Source organism: Garra rufa, chromosome 13 (assembly GCF_049309525.1).
Source record: "Garra rufa chromosome 13, GarRuf1.0, whole genome shotgun sequence".
Lineage (NCBI taxonomy): Eukaryota > Metazoa > Chordata > Actinopteri > Cypriniformes > Cyprinidae > Garra > Garra rufa.
This window is the reverse complement of record NC_133373.1, coordinates 35,474,971-35,490,409: the sequence shown is the minus strand read 5'-3', so window position 1 is coordinate 35,490,409 and position 15,439 is coordinate 35,474,971. Positions and strand designations below refer to the sequence as shown.

At 36.3% G+C, this 15,439-nt stretch overlaps 1 protein-coding gene across 1 annotated transcript in view; it reads right to left on the bottom strand.

The window, feature by feature from the left end:
• Positions 1-12: 12 nt before the first annotated feature.
• Positions 13-15,439, bottom strand: part of tbc1d32 (TBC1 domain family, member 32) — a 61,884-nt gene continuing 46,457 nt past the window's right edge. The window contains exons 29-33 of the mRNA XM_073816377.1: positions 13,681-13,796; positions 12,195-12,349; positions 9,811-9,951; positions 3,024-3,212; positions 13-193 (exon numbers count right to left, since the gene is read on the bottom strand). Of these exons, the coding sequence (XP_073672478.1) occupies positions 74-193; positions 3,024-3,212; positions 9,811-9,951; positions 12,195-12,349; positions 13,681-13,796 (721 nt within the window). The 3' untranslated portion in view covers positions 13-73. The remainder of the gene's footprint in view (positions 194-3,023; positions 3,213-9,810; positions 9,952-12,194; positions 12,350-13,680; positions 13,797-15,439) is intronic.

Below are 15,439 nucleotides of genomic sequence, written 5' to 3'. Positions count from 1 at the left end.
TGCATCATTTTCAGTCTGATTTTGTACCACAAGCACTTTTCAGTCCCTGCTGAACTTCAGTGGTCTATTTCCTCTAGCTGCTCCTCGGTAAGATGCTCCTCATGTCCGAGAGCACCATGGATCTGTAGTTGCGCTCCAGCCCCTCCATGTACTCCAGGTAATTACTCACCCTGAAGCCGTGGATTGGTTCCTCCTGCAAGCGGGGAAAAGGAGCAGAGATTTGATGAGCAGTGCTCGAGAGAGCAGGTTTGCGGAAAACGGGCTTATAACAGCTTTAGAATAGATTGCGCTCAATCCGTTTCGATGGTGCTTTGATATTCTTATTCCAGTCTGAGCAGATCCTGATTATCCTGCACACAGTGTGGCTAAAATCACCCTGAAAATTGTATACTGCGGTAAGAAATCATGCACGATTTTAGACATTATAAATATTGTGTCAAATCTCACTGCCTACAGTAACAAAATGCATTTATTAATGAAACGAGAGGACTACACAGACATGATCTGAGGTGTGGCTACACATTCTTATACTAAATAAACAATGCGCTGCCTAATATGTTCTGACATTTAGCTGGGGATAAATAATATCGTTTAGACAAAGCCAAATGAATTACATTTTGTTTACGATGAGTCAGCGGATGCAAGTCCTAAAGCTATGCCTCAAGTTACAAAAGGACACTTCGGTTCATGGTGAATGGATGAAAATGAGAGAAAGGATAATAAACCTTTATGAGTTTGCTGCGTTAAATAAAATATGCCTGCAGTGTAAGCAGTTTTGTGATATAACTGCAGACCACAGCAGTTGGTATGGCAATGACAAACAAAATAGATAAACTCACAATGCTTTAAGAGCAAACACAAAACTAATGACTGGAATAATCTATTATAAAACAAATGATAACCACTTTTATCCACCGCTAGATAATGCCATACTTTTTAAGACAGAGCATCTTTCAGCAGAACTACGTTTTTGAAATGACATGAGTGGGAGTAAATGACGACAGAATTTTCATTTTTCTTTTCGGGCTTCTTCATACCATTAAAGACAGCTGCGGAGTAGCAAAACAACGATATAAAACCACACAGCCATTAGGAGGAACGATTGTGAAAAGTCCAGATGTTTCCCTAAAGCTGAAAAAAAGTCTTTTGCCTACAAAGCCATTCAAAATGAAAATGGCTGCACGCTGGTGTGTTTAAAATGAAACGCTAAAAAATGACATTTTAATTACAAGTACCCATTATCTAAAGACATTAAAACTATTCCGCTGTCTATTGTTGCTGATAAAAACAAAAGAAAAAAGGCCTAAAATGGTTCTGCAGGATGCTTTGAACTCACTAGCCAGACTATGTCATGGTTTTCAAAGAGTTGGGTGTATTCGGTAGTGACAGACAATTGCTTTTGAAATCCTGCAAACAAAGAATGACTTTAGTCGAGTTTGATTTCTGCAATGTTGAATCATCCAAAATGGATTCATTGTGCATTTTCTCTGGCATTCAGCTTCAGAGTGACATCGGAAGGGATTGTTATGGGTAATTTCCATCCAGATCTTTAATTTAGATGAAATATAGATACGTTTTGTAATCTTGGATATGTACAAATTCTCAGAAACCTTTCAGGAATTGTCTGAGACGCTTTCTCTATTGTACAGGGTATGCTGTGAACACCAGCGCACACACAAAGACTAAAAAGTTTGAAACTTTTAAGGGTGAAACAAGGACAAGAGTGTGCTTAATCTGATTTACAGCAGACACGCTTGTACACGGTAAACCTCTGCGCTCCCTTAAAACAACACCAGCCCCAGGATTTTCTCACCTTAAAGGACTAGCTCAGCCAAAAATGAAAATTCTGTCATTATTTACTTACTTTTGTGTCTTTCGAAACAGACTTCCTTTTCTCTGAGGAACAGTTTTATGAGTTTATATTTTACTTTTGGACATTTTCGGAGCTTGACTGTCTAAGATCCCCATTAAATGGAAAAGAACAGTGTGAACATTAAGCTAAACATCTCTTTACAGGTTTGTAATGATATCAAAATCTCATGATACGATAATATCACGATATGAAGTCCATGATACAGTATTTATTGTAATATTTAAAAAAAGACAAGACCTGGGAAAAAATGTAAAAAAATTTTTTTACATTTTAAAGTTAAATTATGCTATTCAAATGCACTTTGAGAGTTCAAACTGTGAGCTCAAACCCATGTTCTTAAGAAAACTTAAAAAAAAAAAGAAAGTCAGTAAACTGACTTGTACCTGAACTTAAAAGGGGGCTCAACTCTCTTTTTATTTGTGATATGCTGTCTCAGTCTAATTTACATTAACACTGGTGTTTTAGGAAGCTAAACAAATTTGAATATAATATTAATAACAACAACGACAGTAATGGCCATATATTGTAAAATAATTGCACTGGAAAATGAAAATGAATATTTCATAGGCATATTATCTTTGCTTTACACCACAGTAGGGAAACTACAATACTTCTTTCCTAATTTCTACACTTAAAAGAGATATGTTGAATTTGGACTGCAGTAACCTACCCATTTAAACCGCTAGCTGTCAGCAATTCATTCTGCACTTTTCTCTAATTCTCTAATCATCTCCTGCGAAAAATAAAGCATAACTGGTGGCCATTGCATTCCCAAACGCGTGCTAAACTCACAGCACATGCAATAAATGAGTTCACTGCATTTATTCACTGTGAACTGAGTTGTTCTGAGGCACGGAAAACACCGGATCACGAGCTGATCGTCTGAACGAAGTACGTGCTTTGATGAATAGATTAAGTCATATTGCGCTTTCGGTTTTAGTTAGTTTGACAGATACTGTGTCAAGGCATAATGGCCCAAAACACAATTTTAAAGATATTTTATGTTAAAATAGAAAGTTTAAATATATTTTAAAAATGACACCTATCATTTCATATCGTCATGTGACCACGATAATATCGAGACAGTTGTGATATTGTGATATCACAATATTGATCCTTTGGAATGACATAAGATATGACTATACTGCACCTTAAGAAAGACCTGCAGGTCTTGCGTCTGTGTGTGCTGCAGGATATCCTGCTGCAGGTGACAGAGGGCAGAGATGCACATGTACACCTGGTAATCTGGTCCCATGATGACGCACGTGGCCACATAGTGACAGATCTCAGGCCAGTCCAGGTAGTTCCAGAAGCACTGGCCAAGCCACTGAATACAGATCTGGATAACAGGTTGGGGGAGAAAGCAGAGAGAGAGCAAGAAAAGTAGTTTTGAGAAAATGCAACGTTTGCACCATACATTTTTTTAAATCAATCGATATGAGATGCTTGAAAAATAAATAAGAGATCAAAAACTTTGGAGTATCAAATTCTAACATGAAACCTTCAAGGTCTGATGTGGTCTATATTACCTGTTGGAATCATAATTAAGTTCGAAACAAATCTTCACATAATTTTCGTAATCAAAATTTTTGTTAAATTGATCTAAATTTTTTTGAGAAGTATAATATTCATTTGTAAATGTGTGTGTATATATATATATATATATTGTTTTTGTTTTAAATTGAATACTTTTATTCACCAAGGACACATTAAATTTCAGTGACAATAGGGAGAATACGAATCAAAAAAGCCGCAGGACTCTTTTCAAATTGATGTTAATAATAAGAATAAGAATGATTTCTAAAGGATCATGGAATAATGATGGCTGAAATTTAGCTTGACCAAAAAGAGAATAAATTATATGTAAAAAACATGTGACTGCATCACAAAACCAGTCATGAGGGTCAGTTTTTTTTAAACTGAGATTCACACATCATCTAAAAGCTTAATAAATAATATTTGTTAGGATAGGACAATATTTGGCTGAGATGCAAATATTTAAAAATCTGGAATCTTAGGGTGCAAAAAAATCTAAATATTGATAAAATCCTTTAAAGTTGTTCAAATGAAGTTCTTAGCAATGCATATTACTAATCAAAAATTAAGTATTGATATATTTATGTAAGGGAATTTAAAAAATATCTTTATATACTTCAATAATCAATCATTTTGACCCATACAGCGTATTTTTGGCTATTGCTACAAATATGTCCATACTACTTGAAGGAACACTCCCACTGATCTATAATAGAGAACTGGATTGCTCATGACGTCATAAAAGTGAAGCCACCGCGCCGCCATATTAGTATTCCCTAGTATTCGCATACATTCTATTGAATGAATAGGAAACTATACAATTTTATTGAGAAAACACCACATAACAAGTCAGCGTTTTTATACCTGAAATCTCACAATGCAAACATCCTAAGCATGTAAACGGTTATTTGTTTAATGTCGGGAATTCCCTCTGCTTATTAAAAATGTACGTTTAGCCTAATTTTACAGTCAAGCACATCAGATAAACATAAACATCGGGTGTTTAACATATGTTTACAAAAGACAAAGTGCTCATAAATTTGAATGAAGATTTGTGATTTGTATACATACACCTTAATTCATCTTAGTACATTTATTCACTGTTTATGTCTTTTTGTTGTTTTTATTTGTACAGTAGGCTAACTGCATGTTTCAACAATACTTTAGTTATTAATTTGTTTATTATTTTATTCGTTATTAACAGTATTAATTTTGAAGCAGGTAATGATTTGTTCGTTAAATTAATAATTAATTAAACATACCGGTATATAACTTACACAGCATTTTACTCACATGGAAATGGTAATGTTAGTAAATCATTACAGAATTCGCTGATTTGAAGAGTCTGAAATAGATGTTGCTCATTAAAAATATACACACCCTAACTATACCGCTGACTACATATGGTACAGACTTAAAGACATGAAGCTTTATTTCAAAGATTTGAATTTCAGTACAACGAGCAAGTAACAGAGGCTTGTTTTGTATTACTTATTGTATAATCGAAACAATTTCAGATACTAATACCATATGGTTTTGTTTATTATTTCTTGCATAATTAGGTACATAAAGAAATATATTTTCGTATTGGATCAGTTAACTCACCTGTGTCTGCAAGTGCGCGGCTGACACACCCACCTAAACGATTTCAATATATCGCTTATCCAGCCCGAAAAGAAAGCACCATAAACATTCCAGATAACATCTTCGGTATAATTTATTTACATACATATATCCTAAAAACTAATCCTGTGTGAATGAAACGCTTCAAATCGGGTGATTTTAGGTCAGTGGTTTACATGCAAATCAATGGCGCACTCTGCCAGTAGGGAATAGTAAGATGGCGGATCGAACACTTCCGGTGGCTTCACTGCCTAACGGCAGTTTAGAACGCAATGAGCAATCCAGTCATTATATAGATCAGTGAACACTCCACTTTTTTTGGAAATAGGCTCATTCTCCAACTCCCCTCGCAGTAAAATCCCGCAGCACATCGCAGCACAACGTGACCAACTACATGCACAGTGAGCGTTCCTCGTTGGAAGTTACCTAGCTGGGAACTAATTTCAGGCGCTGATATTACTGCGCCTTCTGCGTCCATGTTACAGCAGCAAACTTCCTTGACTATTACACCGGAATGGGAGTGTAGTTCCTAATCTTATCGGCCTAGAAAATCGCATCTTTACATTTTTCGCCGGTCTTAGTACACGATATAACTGCAGAAGAGTCAAGTTTTAAATAGGACAAATATCGAAACTCGTTGGTCATTTTTGAACGCGATGCTATTGGTCTAATAGGATTCAATGATCTATGCTAAGCTATGCTAAAAGTGATATCGCCAGAACAGGAGAACGGCTGAATGGATTTCAAAACGGTAAAACTCAGCTTATTAACTCGGGGGGAGTTAATAAGCTTTTTTTTCCAAAAAAAGTGGAGTGTTCCTTTAAGTTCCTTTTTTGTTTTCTAGGTTCACATATATAAATATAAAAAACTATGTGGTTTATGCTTATAATAGTATTTTCACAGAAAAAAACAAAAAAAACATGATTTTGCATGAATGACAGCAATAAAAGTTCCTGGAGCTCATACACAAAAAAATAAATTGAGAATATGCAGAGATCGCTTTCGTCTACAGGCTTGACGTTTTTCTGTTTTGTTTCTGTGGTGGTGAACTGAGTTCAGGTCATGTAATCCTCCCTTAGAAGCTGTTCAATTATTCCGCGCTATCGTAGACGGCGTACCAGTTTCACCGAGCGTACATGCCTTCTGTACATTCAGACCACTCCAGCAGGCAATTTATACAGCATCTGTGTCTCTCTTACAGACACTCTTCCTGCTTTGTCTAGAATTCGAAACACTCTCCCCGAGTGCACAGACACGGACGCCCTCTATGATGGAGGTGACACTCAATTTAAAACAGAAAATCTTCTTTCCTTCCGTTCCTGTCCATTCAAAACTAGTTAAAAGTTTCAGAACTTTTTTTGCATTTTGCAAGTTCCCATACCGATGACTTTCAATCATGTATTGACTGCAGCCTTTTGCGGATCAATGCTTCTGTCTGGTATAAATCATATTTCTGTTACAACGTCTATCATGGACTGAAGAGAAAGGTTTTTTTTACATATTAGTCACATTTATATGGAAGCCTGTTTCTGCCACTGAATAAAAAAATTAAAAAAGTAATTGCGACTTTTTATCTTCCAATTCTGCCTTTTTTCCTTACAATTCTGAAGAAAAAAGTCAGATTTGCGAGATACAAATTTGCATTTACGAGAAAAGTCAGAATTGCAAGTTTATATCTCACAATTCTGACTTTATAAGTCACAATTGCAAGTTTTTTTTATCACAATTTGAGAAAAGACAGAATTGCGAGAAAAAAGTCAGAATTGCGAGATACAAATTCGAAATTGGCAAGAAAAGTCAAAACTGTGAGTTTATTCTGACTTACAATTTAGAGTTTATATCTCACAATTCTGACTTTTTTCTCAGAATTGTGAGATATAAACTCACATAAACCTTTTTTTTATTTTTGAGTCGTGTTTCATGGGTCAAGTAGCATCTTTCATCAACTTTTTTTGGAACCTTTTTTTAGGATTCTTTGATAAATAAAACATTAAAAAGAACAGCATTTATTTAAAATAGAAAACTTTTGTAACAATAAACACTTGGGGTCAGTAATTTTTCTTCGTACTTTCTCTCTTTGAAAGAAATTAATACTTCTATTCAGCAAGGATGTGTTAAATTGATAAAAAGTGATAGTAAAGACTTATATTGTTAGAAAAGATTGCTCTTTTGAATAAATGCTGTTCTTTTTAACTTTTTTTTCATCAAGGAATCCTGAAAAATGTATTACAGGTTCCAAAAAAATAAGCAGCACAACTGTTTCCAACACTGATGATAATAAAAGTAATAAATCAGTATATTAGAATCATTTCTGAAGGATCATGTGACATATATATATATTCAATTACTTAGTCTTCCTTTGTGTTTTAGTGTAACAGCTTGACAGGTAATGCTACTCAATTCTTTAACCTTGTTTCTGCTTTTTTTTCACATCACACACAAAGAGGAAATAAAAACAACATTCTTGTATAGAGGAACACCTCTTGTTTTCCTGTGTCTTTAAAAAGAAAAGAAACATGTTGCTTAAAAAAGATTTTAAGCTTATTGCTTAAAATATATATTTTTATATTTTTAGATGGGTCTACGTGTATGCGAGTATGCCTTTTAATAATTTAAAAATATTATTTTTCCAAAACAGCCTTGAAACATAAAAAGCTATATATATATATATATATATATATATATATATATATATATAGCTACCAAAAACATCTTCCATTCTAACAACAGCAGTGAATTTCCAGGCACACACATTTTTAGTCATGTCAGAGGATTTATACAAGATCCTGGCCTTTTGAGAGTCTTCAAAGGATAAAGAATAAAACAAAAATAAATAAACTAAATGCAGAAAACACAGTTACTTCTTCAATAGGCTTGTCCTTGACTGCTGGAAAAAGGTCATAACTGACTAAATCTGACAGACGACTTGAGGCAGAGCTTTGAGATCATGCATATAAACCCCAGAGAGAGAGCGCAGCATTGAGTAATCACTGCGTTTGTCTATGAAGATTGTCAGTCATTCAGGTCATTGCAGAATGTCTTTGCATCTTTATATTTCTACCCTGGCAGTGTCACATTCATTCACCTAGCGATCACGATTCACACCTCAGTGATTTAACTCCCACAGAGATTTGTGACGAAGTAACATACGATGAGTTTAAATACAGGACATCCACGCAAACTAATTATGCCAGAGACCCACTTGGAACGGGTGCAGGTAGGACCCGGGTGTAGAGGTTACATTGGTGCCGTGACCCGGATGAGAGTGAGGTTTAGGGAGGTGAGTGTAACAGAGGCCAGAGGTTGGTGCTTCGCAGGTAAACCTCACTCCCCTAATTTCAAGAGGCGCATTAGCGACAGACACTAGAGGCTGCAGTCTTTAGCCTCTTTGTTAGTGCGCCCGCCTCTTATGACGGAGACCCACTTGGAGCAGGTGCGAGTAGGACCCGGGTGTAGAGGTTACATTGGTGCCGTGACCCGGATGAGAGTGAGGTTTAGGGGGGTGAGTGTAACAGAAGCCAGCGGTAGGTGCTTTGCAGGTAAACCTCACTCCCCTAATCTCAAGAGGCGCATTAGCGACAGACACTAGAGGCTGCGGTCTTTAGCCTCTTTGTTAGTGCGCCCGCCTCCCATGCCGGAGACCCACTTGGAGCAGGTGCGAGTAGGACCCGGGTGTAGAGGTTACATTGGTGCCGTGACCCGGATGAGAGTGAGGTTTAGGGGGGTGAGTGTAACAGAGGCCAGAGGTTGGTGCTTCGCAGGTAAACCTCACTCCCCTAATTTCAAGAGGCGCATTAGCAACAGACTCTAGAGGCTGCAGTCTTTAGCATCTTTGTTAGTGTGCCCGCCTCTTATGACGGAGACCTGCTCGGAGCAGGTGCGAGTAGGACCTGGGTGTAGGGGTTACGTGACCCGGATGGGGGTGAGGTTTAGGAGGGTGAGTGTAACAGAGGCCAGCGGTAGGTGCTGCGCAGGTAAACCTAACTCCCCTGATCTCAAGAGGCGCATTAGCGACAGACACTAGAGGCTGCAGTCTTTAGCCTCCTTGTTAGTGCGCGTGCCTCCCATGCCGGAGACCCACTTGGAGCGGGTGTGAGTAGGACCTGGGTGTAGACGTTACATTGGTGCCATGACCCAGATGGGAGTGAGGTTTAGGAGGGTGAGTGTAACAGAGGCCAGCGGTAGGTGCTGCGCAGGTAAACCTCACTCCCCTAATCTCAAGAGGCGCATTAGCGACAGACACTAGAGGTTGCAGTCTTTAGCCCTCTTTGTTAGTGCGCCCGCCTCTCATGACGGAGACTCGCTTGGAGTGGGTTTGAGTAGGACCCGGGTGTAGGGGTTACATTGGTGCCGTGACCCGGATGGGAATGAGGTTTAGGGGGGTGAGTGTAACAGAGGCCTTGGTTTAACAGGGAGGCTTACAGTGTTATTTACTTGGCAGTCAATGGGACAGCCACAAAGCTCACAGTTTTCATCCAAAATATCTTATATATATATATATATATATATATTGTGTTCCGAAGACGAACAAAGCTTTTACGGGTTTGGAATAACATGGGGGTAAGTGATTAATGACAAAATGTTAGTTTGGGGGTGAAGTAACCCTTTAAAGCTTATTTTTTGCTGACAATACATTGATAAACTTACAAATTAAGAAAGACAGTTGCTGCTCTGGGACACTAAAAATACCAGAATGCCTACCTGCTTACAGGTTGGCGAGCCTGCCAACAGAAAAGATTAGAGTGGAGTAATTAAATGAAGTACTTAAAATACAGCACCTGAGAGGGAGTGAAGCCAGACATCCTGAAGGCAGAAAAAACCAGAGGAACCTCGGCCTTGAGCAACATCTCGACGTAATGAGCGGTGCAGGAGTAGATGGGATGAATGCCCGACTGAGCAATCTCTATAGGGAGATGTGCCTAAAAAATGAAAAAATAAATCCATAAAAGCGTTATGCATTGCACAAGATGCAATGCAAAAGATGCTAAGCTGCATTAGTTCTTGTGTGTCGTGACCGAACGTGAAGTGCAAATGAGATATGAGACCTCTGCAAAGGGCAAGATCTTTAGTCAAAACAATTGTACAAACAAAAAAACACTTTTATTATGCTTTTTCCCATTTTTGAAGTAAAAATCACCTTTTGTGTTCTTCGGGAGACACAAAAGTGTATGAGAACAGCATGAAGGCGAATAAATAATCTCAGAACTGACAGAAAACAACAGAACACCACATATGCTAATGACACGACCAAGATTTTATTAGCTTCCTCTGCAATGCCCTGTTTAGTGGGGTCTGTGACTCTTTTTCCTGATTGTCATCATTGTCTTTCAGCTAAATGATTTACATGCACGGCCACCCTGACAGCAACGAAATATGGAACTGTAATCAGACAAACTCGTGTGTGGGGAGCACTATCATATCCTGCACATATTTTTACAGCCGAAACTCTATTAACTGAGCTCTGTTTACTATCCGCTTTTCCAAGAAAGCGAGAGAGAAAGTGATTGCTCCATCCAAATTTTATGGGGACCACAGTAATGACTATTGCCCCAGAAATATCATGATATCCAGCTTTTCCTCCCAGTATTAACTTTTCCTATGCAAATGGAGATTAGAATGATAATGCAGGTCAAAATGCTGAGTTTTGTTTACGGTACATGGATATGAAAGCTGCACAAGCATGTACACCTGAATAAATTCAGAACATTACTAAACATGAGAGGGATGCGGCTGTTATTAGTAGTACAAAATTGCAACATTGCAAGGGCTAAGCTTAAGACATTTAAAGGAATAGTTCACTCAAATATATATATATATGTTTGATTACACCATTACTGATTTTAACATACATCTATACCATATGTACATCGACTTGACATACAGTAGTCACCACTAGTAAGCTACTAAATATATTGTAGTAACCTACATTTTTTGTACAGCTGCTTTGCAACGATTTGTATCGTGAAAAGCTCTATACAAATAAACTTGAATTGAACTGAATATATATACGTATATATATATATTGTTATTATGTTATGTTATGTTATTTAAGGAGAAGTTCACTTCTAGAAACACAAAATTATAGATAATGTACTTATGTTCATGTCTTTCTATTTTCAGTCGTAAAGAAATTATGTTTTTTGAAGATAACATTTCAGGATTTTTCTCCATATAGTGGACTTCTATGGTGCCCTGAGTTTGAACTTCTAAAGTGCAGTTTATGCGGCTTCAAGCTATCCCAAATGCAGTTGTAAATGATCCTAGCTGAGAAAGAAGGGTCTTATTTAGTGAAACGGATATATATATTTTTAATTACAACTTTTTAGCCTCAAACGCTCATCTTGTTTTGCTCTGCCTGAAAACGTTTTTTTTTCTGGTTCAAGGCAGTTAGGGTATGCTGAAAAAGTCCCATCTTATTTTCTCCCTCAACTTAAAAAAAATCTATTCAAAATCATCCTACATCGTTGCAGAAGTACCGACCCAGTGTTTGCAAAGTGAACATGCAAAAAAAGATCAAACACCCTTAACAAAAAAGGTAAAACAGTGATGTAGGATGATTTTGAAGATCGACATACCCTAACTGTCTTGAACCGGAAAAAACACAGTTCAGGCAGAGCAAGACAAGACAAGCATTTGTGGTTAAAAAGTATAGAAATTGTAATAAAAAAATAAATAACCGTTTCACTAGATAAGACCCTTCTTCCTCGGCTGGGATCGTTAACAACCGCATTTGGGATTGTTTAAAGGCGCATTTAAACGGCATTTTGGAAGTTCAAACTCGGGGCACCACAGAAGTCCACCATATGAAATGTTTTCCTTAAAAAACAATTTCTCTTCAACTGAAGACAGACAGACATGAACATCTTGGATGACAAGGGGGTGAGTACATTATCTGTACATTTTTGTTCTGGAAGTGAACTTCTCCTTTAAGACTTTTTTTTACAGTCTCATATGGACACTAAGGCTGCATTTATTTAATAAAAATATAGTTAAAACCAGTAAAATATTATATTATCTAAAATAACTCTATTGTAATATGTTTTAAAATGTAATTTATTCCTGGCAAAGCTGAGCTATTATCAAGCTCCAGTCGTGATAATAGCTATCCGAGCACGTACTAAAGGTTGACATGAATAAGAAGAAATAGAGAAGCAATACTCACAGAGCTGTGCAGTCTCGGGGGCCACAGAAAGGCAGACGGCAACAGACGGGAGAAGCGCAAGAGCAGACTCAGAGAACGACCCACGTCGCCATGCATGAGCAGAAAAACTGTGGAGGCAAACCAATCGTGACCAGGATAACCACCTTGAAAACAGGCTGACAGCCAAGTCAAGGAATCTTCAATACATTCTAGAAGTTGGTCTATTTTTTCCAACAGCTACAAAGCTGAAATAGTGGCCAAAAAGTATTTGAACACTTAAGTCAGACTTTAAAATGTATGAATGTCAGGTTATTAAATACAATATATTAAATCAAGAGGCATCTGCAAATAAATGATACTAGAGCTTTTCTTACAAGTTTTAACCAAGTGAATTCAAAATGATTTTTAATAGTCTACAAGTGTCCTAGCAGTTGATGAATATATTCTGCTAATTTTGATAAATGATTTTTGATCAAAAACATTAAAAAATTCTAAACCAAACTTTTGAACTGAAGTCTATGGATTGTTTTTATCATTTTAAACCTAATAAAAACTTTTTTCTTTAAAATGAATGACATTTGGTTTAATATTTTGTTACATGTGATATACCTCTGAATAAATAAGCTTTCCATTGATATATGGTTTATTAGAATAGGACATTATTTGGCCGAGATACAATATTTGAAAATCTGGATTCTGGGGGTGCAAAGAAATCAAAATACTGAGAAAATAGCCTTTAAAGTTGTCCAAATTAAGTTTTTAGCAATGCATATTACTAATCAAAAATTAAGTTTTGATATATTTATGGTAGAAAATATACAAAATATCTTCATAGGACATGATTTTCACTTAATATCCTAATTTTTTTTTGACCCCTACAATGTATTTTTGACTATTGCTACAAATATACCTGTGCTACTTAAGACTGTTTTTTTAGTCCAGGGTGCAAAGAAATTCATACTTTTTAAAAAATGGCTTGTGTATCTAATGTTTTGAGGCTAATTATTCAAAATTCCCTCCAAAATGAAAACAGAAAATGTGTATCATCAATGAATGTTGGTATATTTTAGAGCCACTGTTTGACTAATGCATACTTAAATGATCTTATTCATCCACATTAACATACATCAACACATGGTCTGCAGCAAATGAGAATACTGTGCACAATCAAATGTAAAATAATGCAAATAATGGTCACATATAATGCAAAGAAATCCATACTTTTTAAAAAATGCCTTGTGTATCTAATGTTTTGGAGCTAATTATTTAAAATTCACTCCTAAATAACTTAAAACAGAAAATGTATACCATCAATGGATTGTTGGTAGATTTTAGAGCCACTATTTGACTAATGCATTCTAAAATTATCTAAATTCATCCATATTAACATAAATCAACACATGGTCCACAGCAAATGAGAACACTGTGCACAATCAAATGTAAAATAATGCAAATAATCTGCATGTCACTTGATTGATATATAAATAAAAAATAATGAGAAGGATACAGAGCTCAGAAGTGACACTGACTCGTTGTTGAGAGAGGAACTCCTGACAGTGCTTGAGCAGAAGAAACAGATCCTGCTCTGAATCTTCTCTCAGTAGCTTTAGGAACTTGCCATACCTACAAACAAACAAACACACACACACACACACACACACACACACACACACACACACACACACACACACACACACACACACACACACACACACACACACACACACACACACACACACACACACACACACACACACACACACACACACACACACACACACACACTGTTTTACATGGCAGCTTCATTTAATACCCTATTCAATAAGACCTTGCTAAACAAAGGTGAAAGACATTGTTAAAATGTTCCTCCCCAAACACCAACTTATGCCCATTTACATAATTAGAACTTTCTCAAGGCAATATTTCTTGACTAATAAGAACAAATTCCGCAACCGAATTAAATTGGGTTTTATCACGCATGTACAGTCTCTCCCTGGGAAAGCACCAAATGAAGGTTAACAGAGAGTTACAATTATCCCAATGTGCTGAGCACTAGAATGCACTGCCTGATTACAGTCATTGTGGATTGCCTGAAGACAAAATATCTAAATGGATTCATATTGCGTTTAACTAGTGTGCTGACATACCGCAGAATGCCAGTGGCTTTCAGGAAAGCTGAAATTATTTCACTTTCCTAATCAGTATTTGTGTCCTGTCTTCCAGTACAATATCTAAACATTTTTAAAGCAAAATTCATGTATTCATGAATAATTTTGAATAATTTATGAAAAAGCTTAAATAGAATATGGAAATAACTTTTACTGTACATTCTGATCACACAGTAAAAAGCGATGTTCTTCCTCAATATTTTTGCACTGTTTTCCAATCGATGTATTAATTTCAGAAGCAAAACAATGTAAGAAGTCTTTTTTGAGAAACTGATCAAAATAAAGTTTAAAAAAAACAACAACAACTGGGCTAATAAATAAATAATTCAAAAGGAAAACAAGTTTTTATATCTCACTGACAGATGTTTGTTCTTGTTTCAAGCATCACTTCATTTTGCTAAACTCACTTCATTTTGTTCACTTTTGCAGTGCATGCAACATTTAATGCCAAGACTATGAATTTAGGCCTTTCTGTTTGATTTAAGACCTTTTTAAATGAGAAGTTCACTTACAGAATGAAAATTTTCTGATATTTTACTCACCCCCATGTCATCGAAGACGTTCATGTCTTTCTTTCTTCAGTAGAAAGAAATTAAGATGTTTGAGGTAAACCTTCTAGGATTTTTCTCCATTTAATGCACTTCAATAAAGGTTGGAAGTCCAAATTGCAGTTTCAATACAGCTTCAAAGGGCTCTACACAATCCCAGCCGGGGGAATAAGGGTCTTATCTAGCAAAACAGTTGGACATTTTCTTAAAAAAACAAAAAATGTATATACTTTTTAACCACAAATGCTCTTCTTGCACCAGATCTTTATGCATTATGTAATCATGTTAGAAAAGTCACACACGGTTAGCTCTTCATCTGTGTACTTTGGTTAAAAAAAGGTATGGTAGGATGAAAATGTAATTTTTTCTTAAATTTTCAAAATCGTCAGACATCGTAGTTTTACCTTTTTTTGTAAAGGGCGTTTGACTTTTTGTGCACGTTCGCATACAAGATAATGTAATGCGTGAGGTTGAGCTAGTGCAAGATGAGCATTTGTGGTTAAAAAGTATATATAGTTGTATTTTTCTAATAAAATGACCAATCATTTCG